Source organism: Enoplosus armatus, chromosome 2, assembly GCF_043641665.1.
Source record: "Enoplosus armatus isolate fEnoArm2 chromosome 2, fEnoArm2.hap1, whole genome shotgun sequence".
Classification (NCBI taxonomy): domain Eukaryota; kingdom Metazoa; phylum Chordata; class Actinopteri; order Centrarchiformes; family Enoplosidae; genus Enoplosus; species Enoplosus armatus.
The window spans coordinates 830,923-858,764 of NC_092181.1; the positions used below are offsets into that span (position 1 = coordinate 830,923).

Genomic DNA, 27,842 nt, shown 5'->3' on the forward strand with positions numbered 1-27,842 from the left:
TTTATAATTCTACTTCACCACATTTAAGTAGGCTACATTTTGATAATAATACTATAATAATACTAATAAAGTAGTTTTACTTAAGTACGATTTTGAATGCAGGACTTTAATAGTTAGAACAGAAATTGTGATAGGCTATTTCTATTTTTATTTAAGCAAAATATCTGATTACTTCCACTGGTAGTTGATAATAGGATGGTAAAATATTATCTCCAGTCGATCAATTACACGATTAGATTTGATACATCAACTTTAAAGTCATGTTATATAAATTTACTGTTACCGAATTTGATGTGTGTCCTATTGACAACTATGGTTCCTCTCACTCAGTGAAGCATCAACATCCTCTCCACTGTGTGTGGGACACTCCAAGCCTCAGCATCAACAGAGTGCCCGTACATCTCGCGATGACAGCGAGGAAACGCGATAGTTTTGTGCTGCCCGCAAAGTTATTATCATAGCAGCAGAGCGGCGGCAGCAACAACAGCAGCAATGGCCGCTTTCCGCAGAGTGGCAGCGCTGGCTGGAAAGCTAAACCTCTGGTCGGCGGCGAGAAACGAGTTTGTCGGTGGTAAGACGGCCAGTGGAGGAGGGACACGGAGGTGCCTGGCAGTCGGGATGTGTCTTGCAACAGGAGGCGCCGTGGCGCTTTACTTCTACAACGATATAACGAGCGGCAGAGGCAGGAAGAGGATGGGGAGTCACAGCATCAACGGTTTGCTACCGTTCATCCCGACCGTTGAAGCCAAGGAGAAGGTAGGAGGCTGACTTAAACCGGCGCTGCGACTGGTAACGGTAACAACACGGCTTTAATGACACGTCGCGACTTGGTAGGTCATTGGCAGAAAATATGTTGTCCTCTGTGTTGACATAGGGGCCTCTGTGTGGATGACTGTGGAGTAAGAACCACAGTCCACTGAGAGAAAAGGCAGAGAGCGCCGAGTGTTTTCACATCTCCTTCCGCTAAGATTAGACCCACGTAGGGCCAGTCAGACGGGCCTACTTCTGTTTTGTAGCCATGGTGTGGCTGGCAGTTTATCTGTTTTCCTCTCTGGTTAAACTGTGTCATTCATCCCCATCACGCCCAGTGGAAGCAGTTCGCTCACTGTTTGGCTGCAGGACGAGGTGCGCGCGCAGATGCAGGAATGGCGCTCTCCTCTCGAGCTGGTGCTGAAATGACAGCACGTGAGGATGTTACTGTCAGTCAGACAGCTGTGTGCAGGGACTGAGATCCCTAGGTAGTACTTACTAGTTCCTGCAAGGCCTAGTTATTAGTTATTATTATTAAATGTTAGGCTACTTGAGAACAGACAGATACTATTTCAAACCAGTATCCAGTGGTGGAAGAAGTACTGAGATCCTTTAGATCTCCTCTAGGATTGTAAGGGCGTGCTGTACTTTTCTTTGTCTTGTGTGATAGTAAACTTAACGTTTTGGGTCTTTGGGCTGTTGGTTGGACAAAACAATATTTTTATAGACATCACCTTGGGTTTAAGTAAACTATGAGTATGAGTATTTTTCTCTATTTTATAGACCAAACAATTAGTCGATAAAAGAAGTCCTAGGTATCTGTAAATATTTATGCTACTTTAATGGATGTATGCATAATGTGCCTACACAGTCATATATTTCTGTATGTGTGTGTATATGCATGCATTCATTCACTATTTTATGGCTGAGTACATTTCTGTTTTTCTCATTATTTATTTTAAAATAAAAACCAAATAACAATTAATCATTAAAGAATCATTCCTCAATCAGGTGGTCAATGGCACAAAGCCAATTGCTCATCATTTCTTTCTTGTGATGAACATATTAGTTACTACAGTAGTGTTTGCCCCTTCAGGTGGTGCATCATATTTAGTTGTTACTAGGAATGCACCGTTACTTAATGCTTATCTAACCACCATTTTTGTAGTCCCTCAAGTCAAGTAGAACATCCCCCGACTGACCTGACAAGTAGCTTCCAAAAGTTACCTGGGAATCCAGCAGTAATGTATAAATGACACCAGCCAGAGACAACAGAGTACTCAAAAATAATCATAATTCAGAGCACATTCACATGAATATTCACATCTAGATTTCAGAAAGACTACTAACTTAACAGCAACACTAGATGTTAGGCAGCTAACTAGTGAACAAATATTATATATACATATTATCTGCTTTATGATCATAGGGATGTCCTGATATCCTTATTTTGGCCCAGATCTGTTTAACATTGTCTGGTGCAACACTTGTATTTAGCTAAATGAGCACACTCAAGCCACAACTTGGAAATGAGCCAAGATAGAACTTGATTTCAGAATATACTCAGTGTTGATTAATTATGTATCTGGCACATTGAAATAACAGCTGTTTTTGTAGGCCTGCTGAAATGAACTGATACAGTACCAATGTTTTATTGCAGGGTAGTAAATCAATTTATAACTTGTGGTAAAAATGGCCATCAATCAATAATGTTAAATTGTAACTGTAAGGTGAGATATTCTAAACTGCCAGGGGTAGAAATGTTGCCTGTTGGGACACTGGGATGAAGGAGGGGTAGTTTGGATGCAGGAGAGCTAGCCCATAAGAAGACAGGCAGGCTACCCAACTTGGGAACAGAATAGCTCCGGTGGGGAAAGGGAAAAACAGCCATCTGTTACTCAGTAAAAGTAGCCTGTAAGGATTTTTAGGTTTAAAGAAACTGAGAGAACTTACCTGCAGGGAAAAAGAGAAAAGCTGCAGGGGAACCTACATTTTTACATGCTCAGAAACAAGACAGTGGTTATAAAAGGAGACAAGAAATCCATACTGCCATGAAACAAGAGAGTGGGTCAGTCGAGGACTAGCTAGCAAGAAGTGCCTGCTCTCGGGAACAGGCCTAAAGGGGTCCAGAAGGATTAGGTTATCCAAGACCCCAGAAAATTATCCTGCCCGGGTTCTGAATGACTGGCATACTGAGTGGCTTGAGGTCTGGTAGGCTGATGGGCAGTCTTGACACTAGAGACTACATGTAGAATTGCGTGAGGAGACAATGGCTCCACCATAGTGATGCTGGGCTGCATTTGGTGCGAGGACAAACACAGGACCTCTTGGGAATGTTTTAAGTCTGGCAGCTGGTTTCCTGTTTGTGCTGGAAGAATTCCTCATGTAGGTTAAGGAAAGCCAAGCAGTTTGGATACTGTTAGTCTCAGAGGCACAGACTAAGAGACCAGTTCAGCATTAGAAAACTGCTACTTCCTGTTTGCCTAGCAATTGAGAAAAGGAGCTGACAAACAGTTTTAGCAACCTCAAAACACAAGAGCTGGTTGATGTCTGCTGGAACATTGGCTGGCTAGATTGTACTTTGAATTAACATAACTGAAAAATACTAAACATGATGTCATGAAGATTAGGGTTAGGACAGTTTAGCTCTGAGAAAACTGAGGAGATGGACTAAAAGCTGCAGCTGTGAATGGAGAACACTGGGTTGCCTGAGAGGAAAACACCTGGAGCATCTGCTATGCAGTCAGGAGAACAAGACTAGGTGGCAGGAACAGGTTTGTGGCTACATGACATTATAACTACACAAGAACACAGTGTTCCACACTGCATGTAATTTCAAATCACTGCCATTTAATTTTTTTCCCCCCAAGGAGCTGACATAACTTTTTACATCATGTCATGCAGCATGGCATGTGAACCTAGCTGCCTTTGCAGAACTTTCTAAACTTCTTTCATTAGTGAGAGTCAAAGCCATGGGCGTCTATGCTCTTACACTTGATTACAGTGCATTCCTATGAAGCTGAGCGCTCATCTCCTATTCATGCCTTCAAAAGCCCCCTTGGTGAAGACAGCATCAAAGCTTTATGAATGAATCTGTGTGCTCATTAGCATGTTAGCTGAGCTGAGCAGGAACCTCGGTGCACTGGGCCCTGCGGCCAAACAGGTTTAAATTTGGAAACCTCTCTGCTAATTACGCAGCTTCATGCAGCACAATCTGTTGGCGTAGCAGCTCTCATACACTGCAGCTAATCAAGTTGAAGCACTGGCTCCTCGCAGAGAGAGAGAGAGATGCTAATCAAGTAGAAAGTAGTGACAAAGTATTTGTGTGTGTGTTCGTGTGTGCCTCTGTTCTGTTATTGTACTGCGCCAGAGGTGCTGACTGTTTAAAATCTCAGAGAGCTAAATGGAGAGAGTTGATGCCAAGTATAGATGGATCTCCTCATTATAGAGGTTCAAAAACAGTGAAGAGGCACATACAGTTTGGATTCTGCTGTCTGTTTGAGAGGCCAGAGAGTTTTCTCATCACAAAAAGCTGTAACAGCTGGGGAAGTCACAATCAGACTATAATCATTGGGGCAAATTAACATTGAGCACTGTGTGGATTATTTAAATCTGCTGATTAAATCGCCTACACTAAATATGATTTTCATAACGTGAGTAATGTAATAATAATAACCATGTAATAATGAAATAACCAAAATGCACTTGTTCCTTCTCCCAGCCTTACTGATAGTTGTTTTGTTGTAATATTGTAATTTCTTTTCAAATGTCTGCCACCTTGACATATTTTGATTGGAAGAAATATCCTGAAAATACTTAAGCCAACAAAAAATAGTGCCGCTAATCAGGAGGGCAACCCTGTCAATAACAGTGGATTTTGTTTTGCGTTGTGTTTTTGTGTCTGCAGGGACGTCCGTTTGACTTTGAGGACGGAGACGTGTACATGTCGTCCCACGAGCATCGCTTCCGCACGTTCAGCTCTGTGGAGTATGAAGGGCAGCTGTACATGACTCCACAGAACTTCATCGAGTCGGTCACCATGAGCGAACCTAGAAGTATGTTTCACACATTCACAATTGAGCTTTTACACTCGGGTTAAAAACTCTTAGCCTGGGACAGAATGTACTCAAATGAATGGGCTTTGTATTTATGTAATTGAGACTTACCTAGAGTAGATCATTGTTGCTGTTTGTGTATTGTAGAGACCATGCTTTCCTGGCCCAAAATATCCTTGAACTTCACTTAGAAAATGGCATTCCCTATCTGCATCAATTCTTAAAGACAGTTATTTTTATTACCCCGGTCCCACTTTCACCTTATATAAACATATCACTTATATTTGCATTGTATCTAGCTTTTGATTGATTACATTTACACTTGACATTAAAATATTTGGCATATAAATGTCTCTTTCACCATCTTACAGTATCTATTTTACTGAACATTTGTCTGCTGGTTGGATCCAAATATTAAAGTTAAGCTACATTTATGCAATTTCCATATTTGTAAATGTGTCTTTATGTTATTTGATAACCAACTAAATTTGATGTGTTTTTAATTTGTTGATGGTCATCTCTCTAAAATTGATTTCCCAATATGGATGTTAGTGCCAGGTGTAAAATAGGTCCTTTTTTTCTTTTAACTGAAACCAAGTGTTAAAACACTTTAAAATCCTGGGTTTAAACATCTTTGCTGTTTCTGTCAGCCTGCTGCCAGTCGTAACAGATTAGTCCTGGCCAGCCAGCCTCAAAGCAGATGGCTTTACAGCTATTGTTTAGTCTGAGGTTAATGTTAGTCACACACACACACACACACACACACACACTCCTCGACTTGTTCACATTCCATTTGCTCACATTTACCCTTTCTCTTAACCAGTAAATATCTAAACCAGACACTTAACTTAGTTTTTCCTTTGTGACAACTTTTTTAAAAATGTCCTCACAAGTTACACCTGACCAAAAAAAGCTACCATTCCTTTCCTCAGTGGGCACGTGTTTGTATTGCGTGCAAACTCTGCACCTGTATGTGTGTGTTTACATCTACCCTGGCTCACTGACATATGATACAGCCGCACCTACCCTCTCAGCAGCCGACATTCTCTAATGCCCCCTTTGAAGTTGAATTAGATGAACTTTGTTGTATAAAACAGAACAAAAGTAGTATGTGCTTTTACAGGGACATTCCACATACTACAAAGACAAGCACGGAGCACTTTAGACGGTACAAATGGGCCTGTGATGATGACAGTGTATATACAGTGAGTGTGTCTGTGTGTGTTGGTGTGTGTGTGTGTGTGTGTCTGTTGTGACTGTACCTGGCACATTAAGACCCATTTCTAGATCATACAGATGCTATCTGACCAAGCCCACCCAAACTCTCTTCTCCTCTTTCCCTTCTTCTTCTCTCCTCTTTTGTCTCGTTCCTTGGCAGACAAGAAGCCCTGGAGGTCCCTGACCAAACAGGTGGGAGACACACTGTTAATGCTTCTTTCTTCTGCTCCTCCTTGTTGCAGGCATCTGTTGCAGACTTTGTAGACTCTGCAAAGTTAAAATCCTGATTTTGCCAGGAGTTTCTTTATGCAAATGTAAAAGTTCTACATGTAGCATTAGTTAGCATTAATTATCGGAAAGAAGAAGACAAAGGAGACGCCTTTACTGGCCTCCTCACTGAATTTAACTCTGGATGCTGTTCCAGACATGAAATCTTTTAGATTGCATTGGTGCACAAAACAAGAAATGAAATAAAAAGAGACACAGTCAACATTTTGAGTAATTTCTGAGACAATATGTGAAGTAGAGGACATCTGTCTTGAGTTTATTGGCTACTTATGTGGGTCAAACGTTCTGTTGCATTAGACTACGCAGAGCAGTCCAGGTGTTTACAGTGTGATATATACAGTAGCTCCAGAGAGTATCCAGATCTCTTCACCTTTTTGAACACTTGTTTCTGTTCTAATTTTAATTTGAAACAAATTACATTGATGAGACAACTCACTCGTAAATTGTGTTTTTGTGCGTGTGTCAGGAGCTGGAGAAGATTTTGACAGACACTCCGCCAGTATGGAGAGGATCCTCCAAACTGTTCCGCAACCTGAGGGAACGAGGTGGGAGAGAGAGAACACATACACACACATGCACAAACAAAAAAAAAACAGGAGCAAAGGCACCTTGAGTACCTTTGCACTCACGAATACAAACGCACACAGTAAATAAGTAGCAGTCAGATAATAACAAGGTCAGTGAATGTCAGCATTTTTTAGCCATTACAGTTTAATATGCTTTATAAATGTACTCAATATATTAATTTCATTACAACTTATGTACAGTTGAATTTTTCTCTTGACATGAGGAGAAAGAGAGGAACAGTTTTACACATTTTACTGCATTTTTGCAGCTTTTTTAGTGCACATGCTTGTGCATATGTATACCAGGGCTTACCTGCCGATGTGTGACTAAATAGTGCTTGTGAGCTTGTGTGTGTGTGTGTGTCACTGTAGGTGTCTCTAATCCGGGGTTGGAGCCATGCTGTCCCTCCTTACAGCCAAACAACCTGCTGAAAAAACTAAACTAAAAATAAACCTCCTCTCCTCCTCTCTTTGCATATGGGAACAGAACAAATTATACAACACCAAAGAGAGAGGGAGAGGGAGAGTAGCTCCCCCTAATTAAAGCATTTGCTTCAGGAGTGTGTAACAGAGGAATCACACAGTCTGGGAGTGAGTCCCCGTAGTGATAATTACACACACACACACTGGGAGATGCTAAATATAATGCACCCTCTGTGTGTTACGTTTACACTTCAGGGACCAGTATCCAGGAGCATTGCCTTCATCCTTTTTTTAATCAGAGAGATTGAGAGAGAAAAACAGAGAAAACTGAGAGGAATTGAAAAAAGAGATGGAGAGAAGAAGAAAGGGGAGCAGAGAAAAAAAACAGGAGAAGAATGAGGAGTGAGGGAGTGAAAAGGAGACATTAAAGACATTAAAGAGGAGTGGGGAGATGCAGAGAAATTGAAGAAGTAGATTTAGTGTAAAGGAATGAATATATACAGAAAACCAGACTAAGTAGAGGGAGAGAGCTGAAAGAAAAAGAGGAAAGAGAGAATGTTTGTAAACCTATCTTCATGGTAAGAGGAAGACATTGTAGGTATATACAGTGCATGTCTATTCAAATTGCTGGTGGCACATTTCCAAGACCACACACACACCATCAGCATTGAACAGTACCTCTCTATGCTTATTTGTTTTTATTACCTTTAAACCACTCATTTGTTCATTCACACATTTATTCAGTTCAACCTTCTTACAATGCTGTCCCTCATATAAGTCATGTGACTAAGCCATATATGTATGTGTGTGTGTGTGTGTGTGTGTCAGGACATGCTCTCCTCGTCATACCATGACGAGCGAGGACAGTTAAAATCCTTGGGATGGCTTTGGATTTCTGAGAATGACAGACAAAGGAATGCATAGTGTTGCCCGAACATTGTTGACTATGTGTGTGTGTGTTGTGTCAGTGTGATGTCAGTATTGGTTGGCCGTGTGTTACACAGTAACCATTACTACAGTAATGTTCTTACTTTGGTTTAGAAACATCAGATTCAGCACTGTCATGACTATAGCTCAGTAAATATAAATCCATGTTGTCAGCTGTCAGACATATCAGCTTATAGTACAGTATAATGAGTTTATGGTTTATCTTTTACCTGTGCTAAAATAATTATTTATGACTAGAACAGTCCCATATCTTGGTATCTTGATCCCTAACTCTCTTCACTGGCTATCGTTTTTACTTAGTGTCTGTGGCATTTCACGTTGGACAATAAATGAATACAAGTGATTTCCTGCAGAAAACATCAGTTTAACTTTGTAGGTTATTAGGGATATTATGGAAGGTACTGTACCAACCTTTTAATTTACAGTTGTTGGCCCAATTTTAGACTGACATAGAACTTTAAAATGTACAAACTCATAGACACTCTAGCAAATATAAATCAATTGCAGAAATAAATTATAAGTAAATATGTTAACAGTTGTATCAAACTAAACAAACTTTTGTTTAGACTGATCATTGACTGAAAGCTGTTCACCTAATGATAACTACTACCTGGGGATCAGTGTTAACCCGCCTTTTTATTCTGCAGCATATGACTGAAAGTATGTGAGTGTAAACACGCAGAATGGATTTTAGAAACCTGAGTAGAGTGTATCTCCTGGTCTTTGCACAGCTCAGGATACATGGGGAAGAAGAGAATTCAGTTCCAATCCAGCTCCTCTACACAAAGCAGTCAAGCATCAGGAAAACACAAGGCTCACACTGGCCTTAGCTGGTGTCATGTTCACCTACACGCACATACACACACACATGGGAAAGCAGTCTCCCGTAACACTCAAGCGAGTCACCCTGAACTATCTGAACGATCAGACAGAAAGCGAAAAAGAGGGCGAGAGAGATGAGATGGAGCTACAAAGATTCCTAAATGGGCCCGAGGCAAGAAAGGATGATCTCCTAAAACATTTTTCACCTGCTTATCCAAACACAGACACATACACATGCACGCACCCCTACCAGGCAGTGTCTTTACTTTGGACACTTGGGGTGTTGAAAAAGAAACGGTGTGTGGCCAAATGGCTGTTGGCAGCTCAGCTCCAGAAGACACATTTTAAGATGCTATCGTCATGAAAGGAAGGATTATGTGTGTGTGTGTGTGTGTGTGTGTGTGTGTGTGTGTCAGGAGGCCCACCGTCTTTGAACATCTGTAAACATTGTGCGTGTGTATGTGTGTTGTATGTGACCTTTTCTTTAACTCTCTCTGTCTTGGTCTCATTACCAGGCATCATTTCATACACAGAGTACCTGTTCCTGCTCTGCATCCTTACAAGTGAGTCAATTCAGTCTCTCTACACATCCTCCTTCGCTCCACGTCATTTTCTACTTTGTTATTATATCTTTCTCTCGCTTTACTTTTAACAGTATGCTGTGCTTTTGTTTGGGAGAACAAGGTTAGCTAAGGTACATGATATGAACTATACTCAGGCCCACCCACAACTTAACAAGGGGCAATTATGACACAAATCTGGTGGTTTTCCCCTTCCCCTTGGGGTAAGACAGAAACTGTGAGAGAGAAGGAAAAAATACCTCTACTTATAACCTTTAAAAACTTAAATGTAGACAGGAATGTGACGCTTATTCCTCAAAAAAACTGCTGCACTCATTGCCCACTCATCAAGTAAAAGTATTTTTCTTATTACTCTCTGCAATTTCCTGCAGTATGTATTAAGATATTTCATCATTACACCTTTGAAATTATTGACTATGTCTGCTCTTCTTCCCCTCTAAGTCAGGAATTAAAGTATTTGTCTCTTCTGTAAATGATCAGTGTCGATGTTATTCTCCTTTTCTAACTGAATAAAATGAGAATTGCAGCAACTTTTCCTCTGAGAGAAAGTCACAGGAGTTTTGCATCTAATGCAGCTCAGTGTGTGTACACATCAAATGGGAGGGCAGCCTCATTAATCATGACAACATTAATCAGGAAAGCGTTTGTGTTGTTGCTGTTTGATCAATTTAATCAATGTTAATTTGAAATGCAGATGGAAAGATAAGGAAGAGCAGTGACTTCATATCTGACAAGTAAATAGAACAACTGTTATTGATGACTGAAATTCAGTTGGTAAATTTCAAACTAGTCATGTGTTCCTCATACCTGCATGAGTTTCAATAATAATACTAAATGAATGTGTATGATATCTTGGATTTTCTTACTCAGATCGAAGGACCAGCATAGGCAACAGTAGAGAGAATTCTTGTTTTATTTTTGGTTCATCTGTAGCAAACATGCATCTTGGTATTTTCAAAATGAAGACATGAGTGACCCAAGCTTTATCTGTGGTATAAAAAAATGTTAACTGTAGCTCATAGTCCATATAGATTTATCCACCTGCACCATCTTCCTCCTCTCTAACCTGTATACCACTTCTTCTCATGCTATTTGTGGATTTAAAATTGACTTTAACACACACACACGCACACATGCATTCACTCACACACTCACCCTATGTGCTCTCCTCTCTGTTCTCCAGAGCCCCATGCTGGCTTTAAGATTGCTTTCAATATGTTTGATGCAGACGGCAACCAGATGGTGGACAAGAGGGAGTTCCTGGTGGTGAGTCTCTGATACTGAGAGAAAATCCATCCCGTTATATGTTATTATTAACATTACCTTTTACTCCCATCCCAAAAGGGCAAGGTTAGGATATTAAAAATATTGACAATGAGTGCAAAGTGACTATCAGTGCTTACAGAGATACCGTATGATGTATAAGATTCCGCTTGAAAATGTGACTCCATTATGCGAGAATTCAGGTGAAAAACACATTTTGGGGAACACAGAAGTAGAGAGAGACAACAGAATTGAGATCCCACAAAACTCAACAGAAATTGACTGGGAATATAGCATCATCATCTCAGGATGAGCACAGGACGATTTTTTAAAATCTGAAAATATGAGGGGCTGTTATTATTGGGTTTTATATAATATATATAATATATTTGCATGTAAATATATTACCATCCAATAAACCACTGCCACCAAATATGATACCAAATAACATTTTGTTTCAGTTTAGTTTGTCCCTCTGGCACGCTCACTCTGTTTTCCTGTCTCTTCTTTGACTAGTGGTGTGGTCAGTCACATAGATTTTGTTTAGTACAGTTTAGACTGGACGATTACCTTAAATTCCCCACTGCCTTAAGCTGAAGCTGCATTGAAAGCATTTAAAAGCTGATTTTCTTTTTCTTTATTGAAGACAGCTTATTAAACAGCTGAGCAGCCTAACTGTAATAGCATTTCTTTAGATTAAAAACCTATAAGGGCTACATGTGTCTTTCCCTGTGGGATGGGACTAACAGATTTTCAATTGAAAACAAACACTGCTGCAGGCAGGAAGTGATCAGAATCTCTGTGGAGGCTGATGGGAGTCAGGGGTGATGGCTGAGGATCCTGTGGGAGTGGGCAGGTGCGGGTTTGGCAATAGATTTGATTTTTCAGTTGTCTTGAATTCAGACTTTGCCAAAAATGACAATATTTAATTTAAATAAACCCCAAATGAACCGTTGTGATCACAACTCTTAAAATGTTCCTTGAGATATCCCTTTCTAATTTATATTGCAGTGTTTTCTTTGATTAATGGAAAATTGTTTAGTGTATGAAGTATAAAGGCTGCATTTGATGATACACAAAGGAATGGCCACCTACCATATTAAGAAAAACTGTAATACTAAGATACTAATACTGATTGCTGTGCTGCTGCAGTTTTCTGCCCGATGTGATTCAGCATTGATTTACCTTTTAACATATCTGACCATGAGTCCCTTTGAAAGCCAAACTAGAAAACACCTAATCATGTTATCAAAAGGCCAATGCTTGAATCACATCATAGACCAGCATGAAAGAGTGAATGACTTTGTGAACTCAGTGAATGTCTGTACAGATGAACATTTAAGCTTCAAACAGAGCTTTGAATCTGGCTTTGAATTGTCAATGAGATCTTTCTTTCTCTCATTACAGCTTCAGGAGATCTTCCGGAAGAAAAATGAGAAGAGAGGGAGGAAAGGAGACGCTGAGAAGTCAGCACAGTTGGTAAGAACGTCGGTAACGGAGGAAGAGGGTGTGTTTGCGTGTGAAGAGAGGTACATATGTATGGATGTAAAATTCAGTTATTTCGCTAATTACCCTTAGTACAGCCAACAGTGGAATGAGCATGGATTTATGGACATGGACTTCAGTAATGCTGTTATCATCAGTGGGCTAAACTTGAAATACAAGATTCAAAATGTCCTGGTCTTATTGAGGTTAACATAACAGTAAAAAAGTAAACATTACTGTATTTTACTTCCTTCTTAAAATGGCATTTTAATACATCCATGAGTGTAATGTGGCACAACACCTCTCCTGTTACCTCTTTAAGGTTTCTGAAGGGACAAAACAAATGCTGTGCCAAACTGTACATGTGGACGTATTGAAAATGACACATCATCATCCAAGTTAATTGTCATCTGTATTTAAGCAGCAGGTATTAAGTGAGCTAAACCCTTCATGTAACCATGTTTGAGTGCATGCCACCTAATACAAACTGTTTTTGGCAATGTGGTTTCTCTGTTTTTACTGTGACAGTTTTCCCTACTGTGTACTTGTTAAATTGGATACACTCTTAAAATAATTTGGCCTTTTCAACACTTCTGTGATTGAAGTTTTGGAACAACACAGGTCATTTTGCTTTACTACACTGGTTAAATTATGTGTTTTATGTTTATATCTGCAGGCTTGATAGCTAAGCATAAAGTGTAAACTTAATAATCTATGAAGCGTGTGTGCAAAATTATAGCCAAATAATAAATTGGCCAGACTGGGAACTGGGAACTCTCAAATAAAGATATTGTATTTTCTTCAAAAATCCACTATTGGTTGGTCTATAATAAGAATGTTCAATTATTAATAGGTCATTAACGAATGGTTATTGGCCCAGATGTTTGCCACCTTTTATCTGCAGCTAACAGGTCGCAGAGGTTTCCCTTCTTCATTACTCATTAAGTTGGCAGAGGACACACTGCACTACAACCAAAGAGACACTTTGATTAAAATGAATGCTGACAACCTGACAAACCCACATTTTACAGTTCATTTGAAATGAAGGAAAGATAAATCTGAATAACAAAATTACAGTTACACTTTCACAAAATCATGTCTGGGAAGTGCAGTGTTGTAATGCAAAGTGTGTGTTGTTCTCAAATGTAATCACAGATGTGTTGAAAATGACACATCCCTGCAGAGTGTATCCACAGCCTTTTTCCTCGCATGTACTAACATGTCTTTTACCTTCTCTCCTCCTCCTCCTCTCTGACTGCATGCTCTGTCCTCCTCTTTCTCTTCTTCATGTGTCTCTCTCTGTGTGTTAGAGTATGCAGCTCTATGGATATCAGGTTGCCCCCATGAACAGCGTATGTATCCAAAACCATAATGCCTTAGTCTCCTTTCTGCTCTTCTTTAGACAGTTAAAGAAATGGATGGAGGGATGAACAGAGCAACAGAGAGCTAGGTGTTTCTGTCAGCTGGGTTGCTACAAGATACATGGTGTCATTCGAAAAACAAAAGGCAGTATAGTTGACAGTTTTACAAGATAATACCACAATTGGGACTTAAACATGGTGATGAAGGTTAAGCAGTCATGGTAGACAGATATTTTACAAACAATATTTTTGTTTTTTAATATCTTCTGAACTTTCTGGCTAATCAAGTAAAATTCACCCTGTTTTCACTAATTTAATATTTGTTTTCCCTCATTCTGGGGACTCTAGTAGGTTTGTTAGGTGTAAATGTCAGTTATATGGGGATGTGAGGACTCTGTTTAATGCCCCTGTCAACCACTTTTGTGTCCTGACCTGGTCTTTGAAAAAGCCTTAACCCTGACCCAGTCCACCTGATCCTCTGTTGTCAGTAAAATGTACACAGTAGACTCCTTGAAAGGACGGATGGATAGAAAGAATGAGAGGGATCGAGAACGACTTCCTTCAAGACAGGGTGTCCATCTGTCAGGTCAGCTGAGAGATTGATCGAGGGATGATGGCAGAGGGTGGGATGAATGGAGAGAGGCATGGCAGAAGAGGAGTAATAGATTTAAGGGGTCAGGGGAGATGAACTCTTACAAAAAGAGAGTGATGTGATTTAGAATGACTTGAGGCACTCTAAAGCTCTAAACACAATCAGACACTGTCCATTTTAGACCGCTTTAGGACATGTGCTGTTTGTTTGGCAGTGTGTGTGTGTGTGTGTGTGTGTTCCTGTTGGGGGTGTTACTGAGATTTGTTAATTCAAAGAGAGAGCAGGAGATCTTTCTTGAAGGAGGTCTAGACTACAGACAGAGAGTTGCTTCTATTGTGTGAGCACATTTCACATTTACATGATGAAATTCAATTGACAGAAGGATTTATTCTCTTACATACAATGAAAACTAATTCATGAGATTTGGACACTATCAATACTCAAATGAGTGTGAAAATGTTAGGTCCTAATTTCCCCTTGAGGTACATTGATTATCACTGTAGAAGTTTGCCCACACTGAGTGGTAATGAATATGTTCTAATGGAGATTGAGTAGAGTGCAGTGGATGTGTACTGTCCAGTAACTGTTAGGTTTCCAGCCAGAAGTCTCTATTCAGACTATGAGTTTTCATTTCTCTCTCTCTCTCTCTCTCTCTCTCTCTTTCACACACACACACACACACACACACACAGACTGACACTTCTTGTCCTGTCAGTGTTGTGATTGATAGCTGCATTGTCACTGTGAAGTTAAGAGCGGTGCAAGGTCATGTTAAAATGGCTGCTGCTGCATTCTCCCTGGAGAGAAGACACAAGGTGGGTGGTCAGGAGCTCAGTACCATGGGTTGTCTTTTATAAAGGCAGAATACACTCAAACAGAACCAGCTCTTTTTGGTGGTGTTTGGGACAGCAATATGTTCTGCTGGTTCACCATCATAGGACTAATAAAGGAAAACGTGTATTTGCCTCAGAGATCAATTAGATATGCTAGATTTCTATTCAGATTTTGCTTGTGTTCGTTGTTGACTCAACACAAAGGCAAAGTAACAAATGGCAGTTATTTAAATATAAAGGTCTTACAGCTGATTCCAAAACCACTGTATTTCCATTATTTTGTATTTTGTTTTGCTTTATCTGTGATGTACTGTACTATATCTCCATTTATAGAGAAAACAAGAGTTTTTGCCTAAGTCTGACCCATCCTCCCTTCCTTCCTGTTTTGTTTGAAACAGAATGGGTAAGGTTTCCCATATTAGGTAGTTCAGTGAGCACCAAATGCCAGATCAGAATTGTGTTAGTATGAATGTTGTATGTGACACTGTTCATGAATATGCAGTATTGGTTCTCTAAAACAAGAGTCAACTTCATGAATCTGTTTGTATATATTGAGAATTGATAGTAAATGTTGGAAGCTGAAGTTTACTTCCTTAAGTGGTTGGAGGTGAACTGACCCTGGCCCTGCTTGACCGCTCCTACAGGTGCTAAAAAAAGACAGTCAGGAGTTTGTGGCGCGGAGTTACTGGGACGTTCTGAGGCGAAGCGCCAGTCAAGTCCTCTTTTCTGACCTGGCAGAGGTACACAGACCCAACTGTCCTCTGTCCCTACATCCCTCCATTTTTCATCCTTCACTCATCCTCATCAGTTCCCTGTAATTAGTGTTGATCCATAGATTCAGAATAATGTAGCTGCATTGAGCTTGGCCAGAATAAGACCAGAAATCTTTGCCTTCAAAATAAAAGCTTTATTTGACACGTGAGCATGAAGGCCTTAATGTTTGTTTCTGGAGCAATCATGCCTAGCTGCTCAATGCTCATATGGACCAAGAACCAAAAATATTTGTCAATATGGGCTTATTGTAAAAAGTTATTATCACCCCAACTCTTTTATTCTGGTTTGGCTTGATAATTTCCATAGACTGACTTGTCATCTTTCCCTCTTGCTTTCTTTCCTAAACATTACTTCATATATCATTTAGATGATCTGCCGTACTTCGACCTCACTGTTTTACAAACCAAAGTAGAGTACAGAAACTACTGTCAATCCATTCCTCTATTGCCTTTCCCCCTGTAAAATTATTTCTGTTTGGATGAGCTAGAAGTCTTCCACCAATTACAATATGTCCATCAAATTGATCTCTTCTAAAACAGTGAAAGTTGTAGGAAAATATTTCTTTCTCGGAAAAACTTGAGGCTCCTCCAAATGTTTTGGACTTCTTTCTTGTTCTTGTTGATTATTATTTCTAATTTGTAGCATATGTACTGTTGTGACAGTGATGATCCAATAATGCTAGTTAGATGATGGATATTATTGTCCATAAATCCAATGTCCATATTCTAATAACCTGTTCTGTTTCTCAACTGCCCTCTGTCATTTGGTCTCCTCATTAAGCTTTTGTATGTGTATCTGTGCCTTGTTATCTGTGCAGTGTTGTGGCTAGTGTTGTAGCTTTGGTGTCAAATCATTGTCAGTTTACAGCACATGTTTAATGACAGTGGTAAAATGATAATAAGGCTGAGTGCAGAGCACATACAAAAACCCTGATCATTATAGCACCACGCACTTATACTGAAGCACGTAGAATTTATGAGTAATTTTGAGTACAGCAGTCTGTTGCCTCTATACTTTGAATTACAGAAGGGTTTTAAGAAAATGTTATCACTTACATCAGCAATTCAAACCAAATGTTGAACTGAACTACATGTGGCTAGCAGGCTATTGATTCCTTCAAACAACCCTCAAAAGCTTCTACTTCCAAGATTAGACATCTTAAATGTTTTTTATCAAACATTGTGGACAGAAAAACAACCCTAACCCTCAGTCTCGCTGCAGTCATGCTAGCAGCTATGTGAGGCTGTACCTAGGCATAGCGGTGCTTTGGGCTAAATGCTAATGTTTAGCAGGTATAATGTTTACTATATTCACCATCTTAGTTTAGTGTGTCAGAATGCTAACATTTGCTAATTAGCACTAAACGCAAAGAATGGCATTAGTTTTGCAGGTATTTGGTCAAAAACCAAATTAGAAAGTGCTAGATGTAAAGTAAGGGGATCAAAGTTACTATAATTCATCATATGGGGATTTTGATTGTATGTTCCAAATTTCATGGCATTCTATCAAATAATTATCGAGACATTTCACAACAAACAAAAGTCAACTTCATGGTTGGAGGAAAAATCAGGGATCCCAAAGTCAGTCGCTAGCGAGAATAATAATCTGCTAAAAACAAGCGGATAAACAGGACAAAAATCAAAAAGGTAAAGATACTGTCCATCTGCAAAATCTCACATTTTGGCATTTTGTGCTTCATAGAAAATTCCCAGTGATTTTTACCTTTTCATTAGCTTGTTCATGTGCAACACAAACTGTTTTCCTGATATGTCTATCACAAGGTTAAGATGCTGGTAATGATTAGTAACAGCTAACAGTGCTAGCATGCTAGCTGAGTAATGACAGGCTATGTGCTGTGGTGGCAGCGGAAGCTGAGGTGGAGGTAATGACAGTGGAGAGTAATGGGACTGACCTTGTATTTACACCGAGCAGCCTTTCATCTGCCGAAATGTCAGACGGAAAGAACAGACGGATCAGACGGAGGGGGAAGAAAAACAGGGACGTTAAAAGAGCGAGAGATTACAAATATATAAAACAAAAAGTAAGAAATGGGGACACAATAAAAAGTGAAAGAAAACACTGGAATTGTCACAAATCTATAAGATCAGATAAAAAGAAAGCCTGGGGTGAAGAGGAAAAAAAAGAAAGAGATAAAATCAGAGAGACAACAAACAGGTGAGAGAGGCCCAAAGAAGATGGGACAGGTCAGCGAAAAGAACAAATGTTGGTGAACAAAGTGGGTGGGGAGAAAAGAAGTTCGGGAAGCACATTTAGGGGAAAAGAAAGAAGCAGGTTGTATTTAGAGAGAGATGTGTTTACTCAACAGATTAGTCACCATTATACCTCTTTGCTTTTGTCTGGAGAAGGAGGGACTGACTGACAGGCTGAGAAGGAGGGAGGGAAGGAAAGAGCAATTCACCTCTATGTTTGTCAGGTGAAGGAGGTACTGACGGGTAGTATGAGGAGAAAGGAAAGCAGAGTAATCAGAGCAGGGGCAGGATAAGAGAGAGAGAAGTAATAGGAGGGGGAAAGAGACAAGGTGGGAGACGAAGTAAGGAGGGAGGTGCAGGGAGAAAGACAAACAGGTCATGGGAAGGGAAAGGGAGGGTCAGCTGTTTTTACCCTGGAAGGTGTGACTGACTGACTGTCTGACTGACTTGACTAAAGACCGACTATAAGCTCTTCCTCCGAGGTATTAGTCACAGATAGAGAGGGTGAGGAAGACCGTTAAGTGTTTACATCAGTAATTACTGTTTTTAACCTTCAGGTTCATGATCAAAGTCTGTTGAAGCTCACACACAAACACACACAGACGGACAAATAGACACATGCATACACCAGGTGTTTGCTCGTGCCTTGTGGGCGTGGTAACCATTACGTCTTCATGGGGATGTTGAGCTCATGCCTGTGCTGCCACACTTCCAGGAATGATAAGATGTTATGATCAAGATTAGACTGATATGGGTTCTAGAAAGGGTTGATATTAATACCAGTATTTTTTATGATTTCTTACATTATACATTGGCTTTAAATTCAACCAAAAAGAAACACAAATTCTGTTCACTGACAGAGACTTTTGAGTGAAATTCCACCACAGCACAATGTGGGTTTTTTTGGTCAGACATCTGATATAAAGATAAGTGATAGTTATGTACGATTATCAAAACAATCATTAACTTTAGTAAGGAAGAAACCTTGACAGCAGTAAGAAAGCTGCAGTAATCATTTTGTTTTATATTAACAATGGATCAAATTATTATTATTAAGACTTGAACCTGCAGAGAATTATCACTCCACTCTGAAGTTTCCCTCTGCTCTACAAAGCGCTTTAGCTCATTGGTTTTGGTTTGATGGCCCCAGCTTTACTGTTTTGGCCTCATCAGCCTAGCTTTCAGCAGGAGCAGGCAGCTGTTTTCAGCGGAAAAGCTCGGATAAACCCACTGTAGACCACATGTCCAGTACCAAACAGCAGACACAGCCACTAGCTGGTGAACATAGTGGAGCATTTAGCAGCTAAATTTGCTAAAGTTGCTGGAGAACAAAATAGAGCTAAAAGGAGAGTGAATATTGGTGGCCGAACTCCAAATGTATGTTAACATGTTCACCATAGCAACTTCATGAGGTGATAATATACCAATGTGTTTACAGCTTGTTCTGCAGCCTCCAAATGGCCAGTCAGTTGATACAGCTTTAATAATCATTTTTAGTGGTGACGGGGAGAAGAGAACAGCTGGTCCATAGCTTGCAGATGAAGATGACCACCTCTGGTTCCATATTTGATTTCATTGATTTTATTCATTTCCCAGGGTGCACGGCATCTAAATATCAATAACCTCTCTTGCTAGTTTTCTCAGTTCAACTAAAATCTATCACCATTACCAAAGTACCTTCCACTCAGTGCCACACGGACCCATTCAACTTAAATCACCTGACCCATTGGATTTACACATTTAAACCTCTTGGGGTCAACTGATAAGTCAGTGATTAGACAATGATCAGACTCATTATGAATTCCTGAACCACATCTATTAATTTACAAAAGATGAGCAAATTGATTTTAGTTTATGCTGTCTTAGTTTTAGCATTCCTAACAATACAATAGCAAAACAGCAAAGCAAACACTTTTGCAATTGTGAAAAGGATCGGAGGGATATGGTAAAAGGAGGGAAGAGAGGCAGAGGCACACCACCTGGATGCTGTCTAGATGTATGAACAGCTCGTGTGTCATAAAGACATCAGTAATGCGTCAGTTATAAGATAAAAGAGCAAAAGTATTTTTGTCCTGTTTGTCCGTAATCAGAGGCTTAATGAAAAGACCCTCAAATAAGTGACACATAGAAATCAAGACAGTGAAATGGTAAGTCTGTAATTGTTTCAGTTTGTCTGTGTTTATATGAAGTCCCTAATCAACGACTGGAAGACCAGACTGCGAAGTGAATCAGAAACAGACTGAATGTTGGGAGTCACACTAATGTTGGTGGTCCTAAAACAGGGTTTACTTTTAATGTTTTTTTTTCCCAGACATTTTAATCCTGTGAGTTACCAATCTGCTTCCATTACAGTGAGATCTACAAGGCATTTTGTTAGGAGTTTGGTCAGTGCCTTAATCAACTACATCTCACTGTAGAGAATATTACTAGTGTGCATTGGTTTCCTTAAGGACCAAAACTTGAAACACACGATCTGATTCGGCTAACTGCTTTGAATGCTTAGCCAGTGGTGTTTTTAGTTTACCAATAATCTATCCCAGTGGTTCCCAACCTGGGAAAATATGATCGACAAGTTAGGAAAGAAGAACAAAAATGCTTTTCTGCCACATAAAATTGTTATTATTTATCATCATGTTTGCTTTTTTTCTTACAAAATAATGGATATTTTTACCTTTTCAGGCCTCTAAATAGAAATATGAAACCACTCACTAATGGAGGTTTTAGCATCAGTCACAGGCAGTGACTTTTGATATCAGTTTCACTGTTATGACAGAAAAATGTTCTCCTGATTTTCTTGCAACTTGTCTTTGGAACATAACTTGAACTCTAAACAGTATTTACTTTGTTCTCACCCAGATCAATATGCTAAGTTTTCTCTCCGTCATTATCCCTGTGCTTTAGTCATTCTATAATTTTTCTAAAATTAATACACATTTTATGTCACAGCACAACAACGAAAACATCTGTCAACGATGTGAATCTATGTAGTTTGCCAGCTTGAACAAACATATCTTTTATTCCTTATATAAACCTGTGTTATCTTTTTTGACATTTTCTTCTTGTCCCACATCGGATTTTAGGATTTTACTCTTGAGGTAGAACCACGAATGGCATCGTGGTGGTGATGATGATGATGATGGAAATGGCCTAAATGCTCTTCCTCCTATAAAGGACATGAGATTCCACCCAATCTGATGTCTGCATACTCAGCATGGCCATGGATTGGACAGAGGGGTTGGCTGGGTGGGGCATGGCAGGGAGAGAGAACATCCTCTCTTTCTGCCCTAACGCTGGCTGAGTCCTTTCTGGAACTGCTTGAAAGCACAGTCACCTTTTTCTGAGATAGATATGTTAACAAGCATAAGCATACGCAAACAGTGAACCCATATCCCCTTGTTTTTGTAAGGATTAAGAAAATGTTAACCAACAGATTAGAGCAAACAAAACAAACATCCGTAAACATCAGTAAACACACACTTGGCAAACTGTGGAGGGAAGACAGAGGGGCTAAGATTGAAGAATATGTAAACGGAATAAAAATGTAAAAAGGAATAAACAGCGCAGAGTTGCAAATATGACACTGTTGATTCTGTTGAAAAAGGTGGAATCAGCTCACATTCTCTGCATTTGTGCTCATGTGTTTGTGGTTTGAGGTTCTGTTCGGGTGTGTCAATGTGGCATTAGCAGAGACATGCATGGGATGTGGTGGCTTTAATGTGTCTGTGTATGTTTGGCAGCTTAGTGTTGTGTGTTTGTCTGTCTCGCCCTCAGTTGTTCTTGCACACGTCTTCTTTCCCTCCTCTCTCTTTCTCTCTCTTTCCTCTGTTTCTCTCTGTCAACTGTACTCTCCCTCTTCAACACTTTGTCTTCCTTCTTCCTACTTTCTTGCTGAGCCACCCTCCCATCCCTGGTTCAATGAATACTTGCACGACTGTTTTTCACTGTGTCTCTGTGTCGTTGTGTGTGCTGCTACCTGAGCACTTCTTGTGTCTTCACCAGACCAGCACTGGTCTGTCTTTCATTCTGCTACAGCAACACTCCTCGCCAGTCTAGGCAGCATGGGAAAAGAATAGCTCCATACCTCTCATTTTATTTCCTTACTTAGTTGATGATAATAAGGATGATCTTGAAAGAAACCTTTCTGTCCATTTTTCCTCATTACCCCATTTTACCTGTCTACACTTTATCTCACTGAAAGCTTCCACTGAAATGTTTCTACCATGTTTAATTGTGCCATCATGGCGGCAATGTACTGATCCCGCCTGTTATTTATATTGATACTTTTCCCATTTCAGAGGTTTAACTGAAACGTTATTGCTGCCTAGACTGGTACGTCTGACGTCATGATGGCCGCTGATTGTTTGTCTGAGCTGATTTGTTTGATTGACAGTTTGATGTTGCTCAGCTGGTGCACGTTCTGCACACGTGCAACGGACACCTGCTTCCTGCTAGCCATGTTGGATTGATGATGGACTCGTCCCACCCACTGCTTCTCCTCCAACCACAATGCTTGATGTTTATTGATTAGTCACTCATTGATCCTCTCTCTTATTCCTCCCTCTCTGATGATTCATAGCGAGCAGATGAGAGCATCACCATCGACACCACACTATTAGTCCATTTCTTTGGGAAGAAAGGGAAGGCAGAGCTTACATTTGATGACTTCTACAGGTACTACAACATATACAGTGGAAAGCATCAAATGTGTGCTAATGCTATAAACAATATTAACCAAATCACAAAATAGAAACATGCTACTTTTGATAAATCTTGGAGTAAAATCTCTTTCTTCTTCTCTCCTGTCCTTGCTGTTTTTCAGGTTTATGGATAACCTTCAAACAGAGGTGTTGGAAATAGAGTTTCTGACCTACTCTAAAGGGATGACCACCATCAGTGAAGAAGACTTTGCCAAAATCCTGCTGCGCTTCACCAACGTGGAGAACATCAGCGCCTACCTGGAGAATGTCCGCCAGTGTATACCTGACGAGAAGGTACAGTACATCCAGGCACACAGTTCTTTATTAGGAGAGGAATACACGGACAAATCAACAGCTGTGAACATACTCTCAACTGGTAATCTCTCTAAAAATGGAATAAAAATGAAAATGTGATATTACAGAATGCTGTACATATTTACAATACAGTTCTGACCAGGGTTTTATCTTTAGATAACACCAGATATCCATTCACAGATCTGTTTCATTTATTATTCCTGCTGTCTGGGTGTTCCCACCTTCCAGCCATGTAGAGCATCCGTGATTTCCCACCACTATCTCTGCCTGAGGCTGTTGTGGCTCTCCACACTTCAGCGCTCCACTGCTCCACTTGACCACACACACACACACACACACACACACACACACTGCACCTCCAGCTACATGTGAATGTCTATCTATCTATCTATCTATCTATCTATCTATCTATCTATCTATCTATCTATAGCTATACATTGGCATGTAGTTCTTATGCAACCCAACTCTATTTCTGTCCCTCCCTTCTTTCCTTTTCATGCTGTGGAAGAAGCAGGAGGTTGGTTTCCACCTCGTACAACACACAACCTGCAGTTACAATCTGTTAGTCTATCCTGCTATTTAGTTAGGTCGCCATGTTCTTTGTTTCTCCATGCAAGGGATGTGTAGGTTAAGGCTATCTAGTTCTTTGTGTATTTGTCTGGATATTTTAACCTGCATCTTTTCATGTAAACCTACAAGCAATGCATTTCCTTATTTGTTTCAATGTATGGATTTTTGTATAGTGTTTGCTGTTAATCAAGCCATTGTAGGTTTGATCTGGATTCACAGCAAAGAGCATGTGGCGGTTACAGCTACTTGTTGAATGGCTTCAGCATTATTACTGTATGCAGCTACTCTAGGGTCATGAAACACTGCAAGTAGGCTGCTGTTGAAATGTACCATGAACACACAATCCTGTCATTAATGACCTTCTGTGTTATTAATGGGGCTATTTCGTGAATCTCTCGGTTATTGAATGGTAGTATTAGTTGTGGTCAGTTGCTTTTTTTAAATTTTGGTTCGTTAATATTTCAGACAAGCAGAGTGGATGTGCCTCCTGGAATGTTGGCATGGCAATGATGGCAGTCTGTGCTGAAACACTCAGGCGGTTTTTCTCCAGAGAATGACATTTTCATCAATACTTAAGTCTTTTTCTAAGTTTCATTGCTGTGTTTTTTCTGGTATTTCAGGGAATCACCTTTGATGAGTTCAGATCCTTCTTCCAGTTTCTCAACAACCTCGAGGACTTTGCCATCGCCATGCAGATGTACAATTTCGCAGCTCGCTCCATTGGACAAGGTAGGAGGAGAGCAGTGGCAGTTGGGGCTACAGGCACTGAGGGTCTGTGTTTACACACATAGATGATGTGTTTTTCCTTCAAGCCTGGTGTGCAATGAGCAGCCGAAATCATCAAAATTGTTTCTGCCCTTTCATACCAGATGAGTTTGCGAGAGCGGTGTATGTGGCCACTGGGCTGAAGCTGACACGTCACCTAGTGCACACCATCTTCAAGATCTTTGACGTCGATCACGACGACCAGCTCTCCTACAAGGAGTTCATCGGGATAATGAAGGACCGTCTGCACAGGGGAGCCAGGGTGAGGAAACAGAAACAGAACAGAAACATGATAGCTAGTAGAGAAAAGAAGTGCTCTTGGCTCTTGGAAAGTGACTGATTGATGGTCCAAATAACTCCACATGAAAAAGACTAAGAGGAGACTAAATTACAGCCAGTCACAGCAAGGAGAACATGAAGATGAGTCAGAGTTTATTGATCCCCGTCCTCCATATGGAGGTTAGAGGTCAAGATCTGCTACAGAAAAGATACACAGAGATTGTTGGGATTTACAGGAATCTGAAAATACTGAGACATGCGGCATTACCTAGAAATCGTATTATGTTCTGTATCAAGGTCACATATGAACAAGAGCTTAAGTTGTTAATCTGATAAAGATGATGCAATATCATCTCTCATGTCGTGGTGAAATTCACAGTTAGAGGAATCTTCTTTTATGAAGCATGAACAAAACCCATGTGATTTCCAGGTCAAGCATGCAAAGAATTACAATGATCTTGAGGACAATAACAAAATTAATCTTTACCATAAATACAACATCCAGCCTTCCTTCACCTGTGCTGAAGTATGGAGTCATGGGTTAACACATTTTGAAAATAACATTATGTGGACAGTAGTGAATAATCTGAACAGGGATAACCACCAGCTTTAACGCAGAAATCTCACAGCTGTTTTTGTAAAAGGGGCTTTGTTGGTTCAAACTCAGGCTATCCAGCAGAAGAATAGTCTCTATAACAACTAGACTGGCCTGCTGTTTAAAAGCGTGTTTCCATTTATTGTAAATGGGTTTTAAAACAACAACGGCTAATATTACCCTTCCTCCACTGCAAACAAACTCAAGTACTTACAGGAAATGAATAATGTGGTCAAAATGGAGTCAACAGAAGAAAAAGGACTTTGAAAATGTCATAGGTAACATATACACTGGCATCTGCAAAGACTATACTGAATATAATAAAATCCATCCATTAGATATAAAAATATATAAGGCTGATAAAAGACCTTAAGGAAGATTTCAGTTAAACAGGGATAAAAAAAAACATCTGAATGGCACAATGTTGATATGGTTGTGTTTTTTGTCAGGGGGTTGAATCTTGGCCATGTAGGGTGACGGCTTTTAGGAAGAAGCTGGTAACAACTTCATTGAAATACTTGAAGTGATGAAAAACTCTGAATGAACTGGAAATCCCCTTGAGCGACTTCATAGTGTTGTTTCTAAGGAGGGATGCTGCCCTCTAGTGATGTATTATGATACAGCTTACAATTTGCCATATGTGCCACGCACATGTTACTAAAATTGCACAACAGTGAACCTGGAAGTTTGCATTTATGACCCTATGTGCTTCTTTGAATGCAGTCTTGGCCTCACAGTCTTGGCTTATTAACATCGTTCTGCCTTTCTCTCCCTCTCTCCTTGCTTTACTTGCACCCTCCCACCCTTCTTACATCTTCCCTGCCTCCTCTCTCCCCCGTGGTTTCCCTTCTTCCTCCCTGTCTCTTCTTTGCTATGATGTCTATCCACTGACCTCTCAGGGCTATAAATCTGTGGAGCGCGCCACCTCTTTTAAATCCTGTCTGAAGAGGGAGCTGGCAAGCAGATAAGTACCACCAACAACATAAAGCTGGATGATGTTCATTGTTTTCATCATTTTAATGTTATTTTTATATTATAATCTAGATATTGAGTAATGTTTTGAAAACATATTAACCCCATATCTGGAAATGATCACCATACTCCTTACCTTTCCTCTTTGACTTGGAATATGACTTTTACTCAGAGCAGTATTACTGGATTAAATGGTCTTTCAATTTCCACCATTAAACCTAACCTATGATCTTCACTCAGCTGTCCTCAGGTGGTAACCGCTTCATTACAGAACAAGTACAGTTACCTGATGAATTGTTGTTTCACTTTGCTAGCTAAGTCTCTCTTTCATAATATACACCATTTTAAGATTTAAAGGTCTAGATTTGTTCATCACATTTCACAGTCATGTTAACCATTGCTTGTACGTTGCTACGCAGTGTGTCAGTAGTAGCACAGAGCTGCAACAGTGGGTTCCTGAATTTCTTCATTTTGGAGAATCCAGAACGTGTGGACAGCTACAAATTGTGTTTTTGAACATTTGAAAACGTATTCCCTCACTTCAACGCTTTCAACCAGAAACAAGAATTGCAATTTCCTCGAGACTGGAATATTTTGTTATCACTTTAGCTCCAGTATAACTCACAGTTTAAATAACTGAATTTGGCTCCCAGCATGACCATGCTCCCTCCCTTTGCTCTGTGTTTACCAGGTGAAGGGCAGACACCACACCTCCTTCTCCAGCTGTGTTCGCTCTGAGGCCAGAAGACAAGTGCACCAGCTGTGGAGGAGGTACAAGGAGAAGCTGTAGAGGAGGAGAGAGGAACATGAGATGAGAGATGAAACATGAAGGAAGAATTAAGAAGAAGAATTGAGCTCTGCCGTTTATAGTCAGTGGCCTGAGTTAACAACATTGCAGTTTTCAAGGGCAGATCTCCAAAGGACCTCCAAAGCAGATACTAACTACGAGCATGACCGCACATGGCTGACTGACGCTCTGCAAGCTGATAATGAGCAACACCATTCCTATTTTGGTTTCTGTTTTCCCAGTCATCTTGATCTGATGCCAGTCATGCCAAGTATGATTTACAGTGTATTAAAACAATAAGGAATTAGATTACGCTATGACTTGACTCTCCAATCATGGCTCATCAACAACAGCCACTAGAACTGCAACTAATCATTTTTTCTATTTTTTGTTTTTTTCAAATAAGCTATAAAAACATTTTTAAAAATAATTTTACTTATTCTGACCAGCCTACAAATGAAAAGGGTTCATTTTATAACGATATCATATAGATATAACTAAGCATTTTGGCATTTTTGAAGTTCAACCAAACTAATGCTATTTTCACTTAATGGATGATTTTATTACTTACTTATCAAAACTATGCATTTTTAAAGTAAGAACAACAAGTTGAACTGCTGCACTACAAACTGTAACAACTGAATAAGCACAACAATAATTAGATAACAAAATGTATGTGGTAATGACATATTA

General features: G+C 39.9%; 1 protein-coding gene across 1 annotated transcript; it reads left to right on the forward strand.

Moving 5' to 3' along the window:
* The first annotated feature begins 492 nt into the window (after positions 1-492).
* On the forward strand, positions 493-27,152 carry micu3a (mitochondrial calcium uptake family, member 3a). Its single transcript, XM_070918938.1, has 15 exons — positions 493-756; positions 4,658-4,805; positions 6,184-6,215; positions 6,778-6,856; positions 9,586-9,633; positions 10,835-10,917; positions 12,322-12,393; positions 13,710-13,751; positions 15,830-15,925; positions 22,746-22,840; positions 22,989-23,160; positions 23,690-23,698; positions 24,372-24,480; positions 24,621-24,778; positions 27,054-27,152. Exons 1-15 carry the CDS (start codon positions 493-495, stop codon positions 27,150-27,152), a joined length of 1,506 nt encoding a protein of 501 aa, XP_070775039.1.
* Positions 27,153-27,842: the final 690 nt, after the last annotated feature.

What these genes read in the sequence shown, in the direction of transcription:
- micu3a (XM_070918938.1), top strand. Translation starts at nt 493, where the DNA reads ATGGCCGCTTTCCGCAGAGTGGCAGCGCTGGCTGGAAAGCTAAACCTC. An exon ending in ACATTTGATGACTTCTACAG is followed by an intron (nt 22,841 to 22,988) that starts GTACTACAACAT and finishes GCTGTTTTTCAG; the next exon opens with GTTTATGGATAACCTTCAAA. An exon ending in GTCTGCACAGGGGAGCCAGG is followed by an intron (nt 24,779 to 27,053) that starts GTGAGGAAACAG and finishes TGTGTTTACCAG; the next exon opens with GTGAAGGGCAGACACCACAC.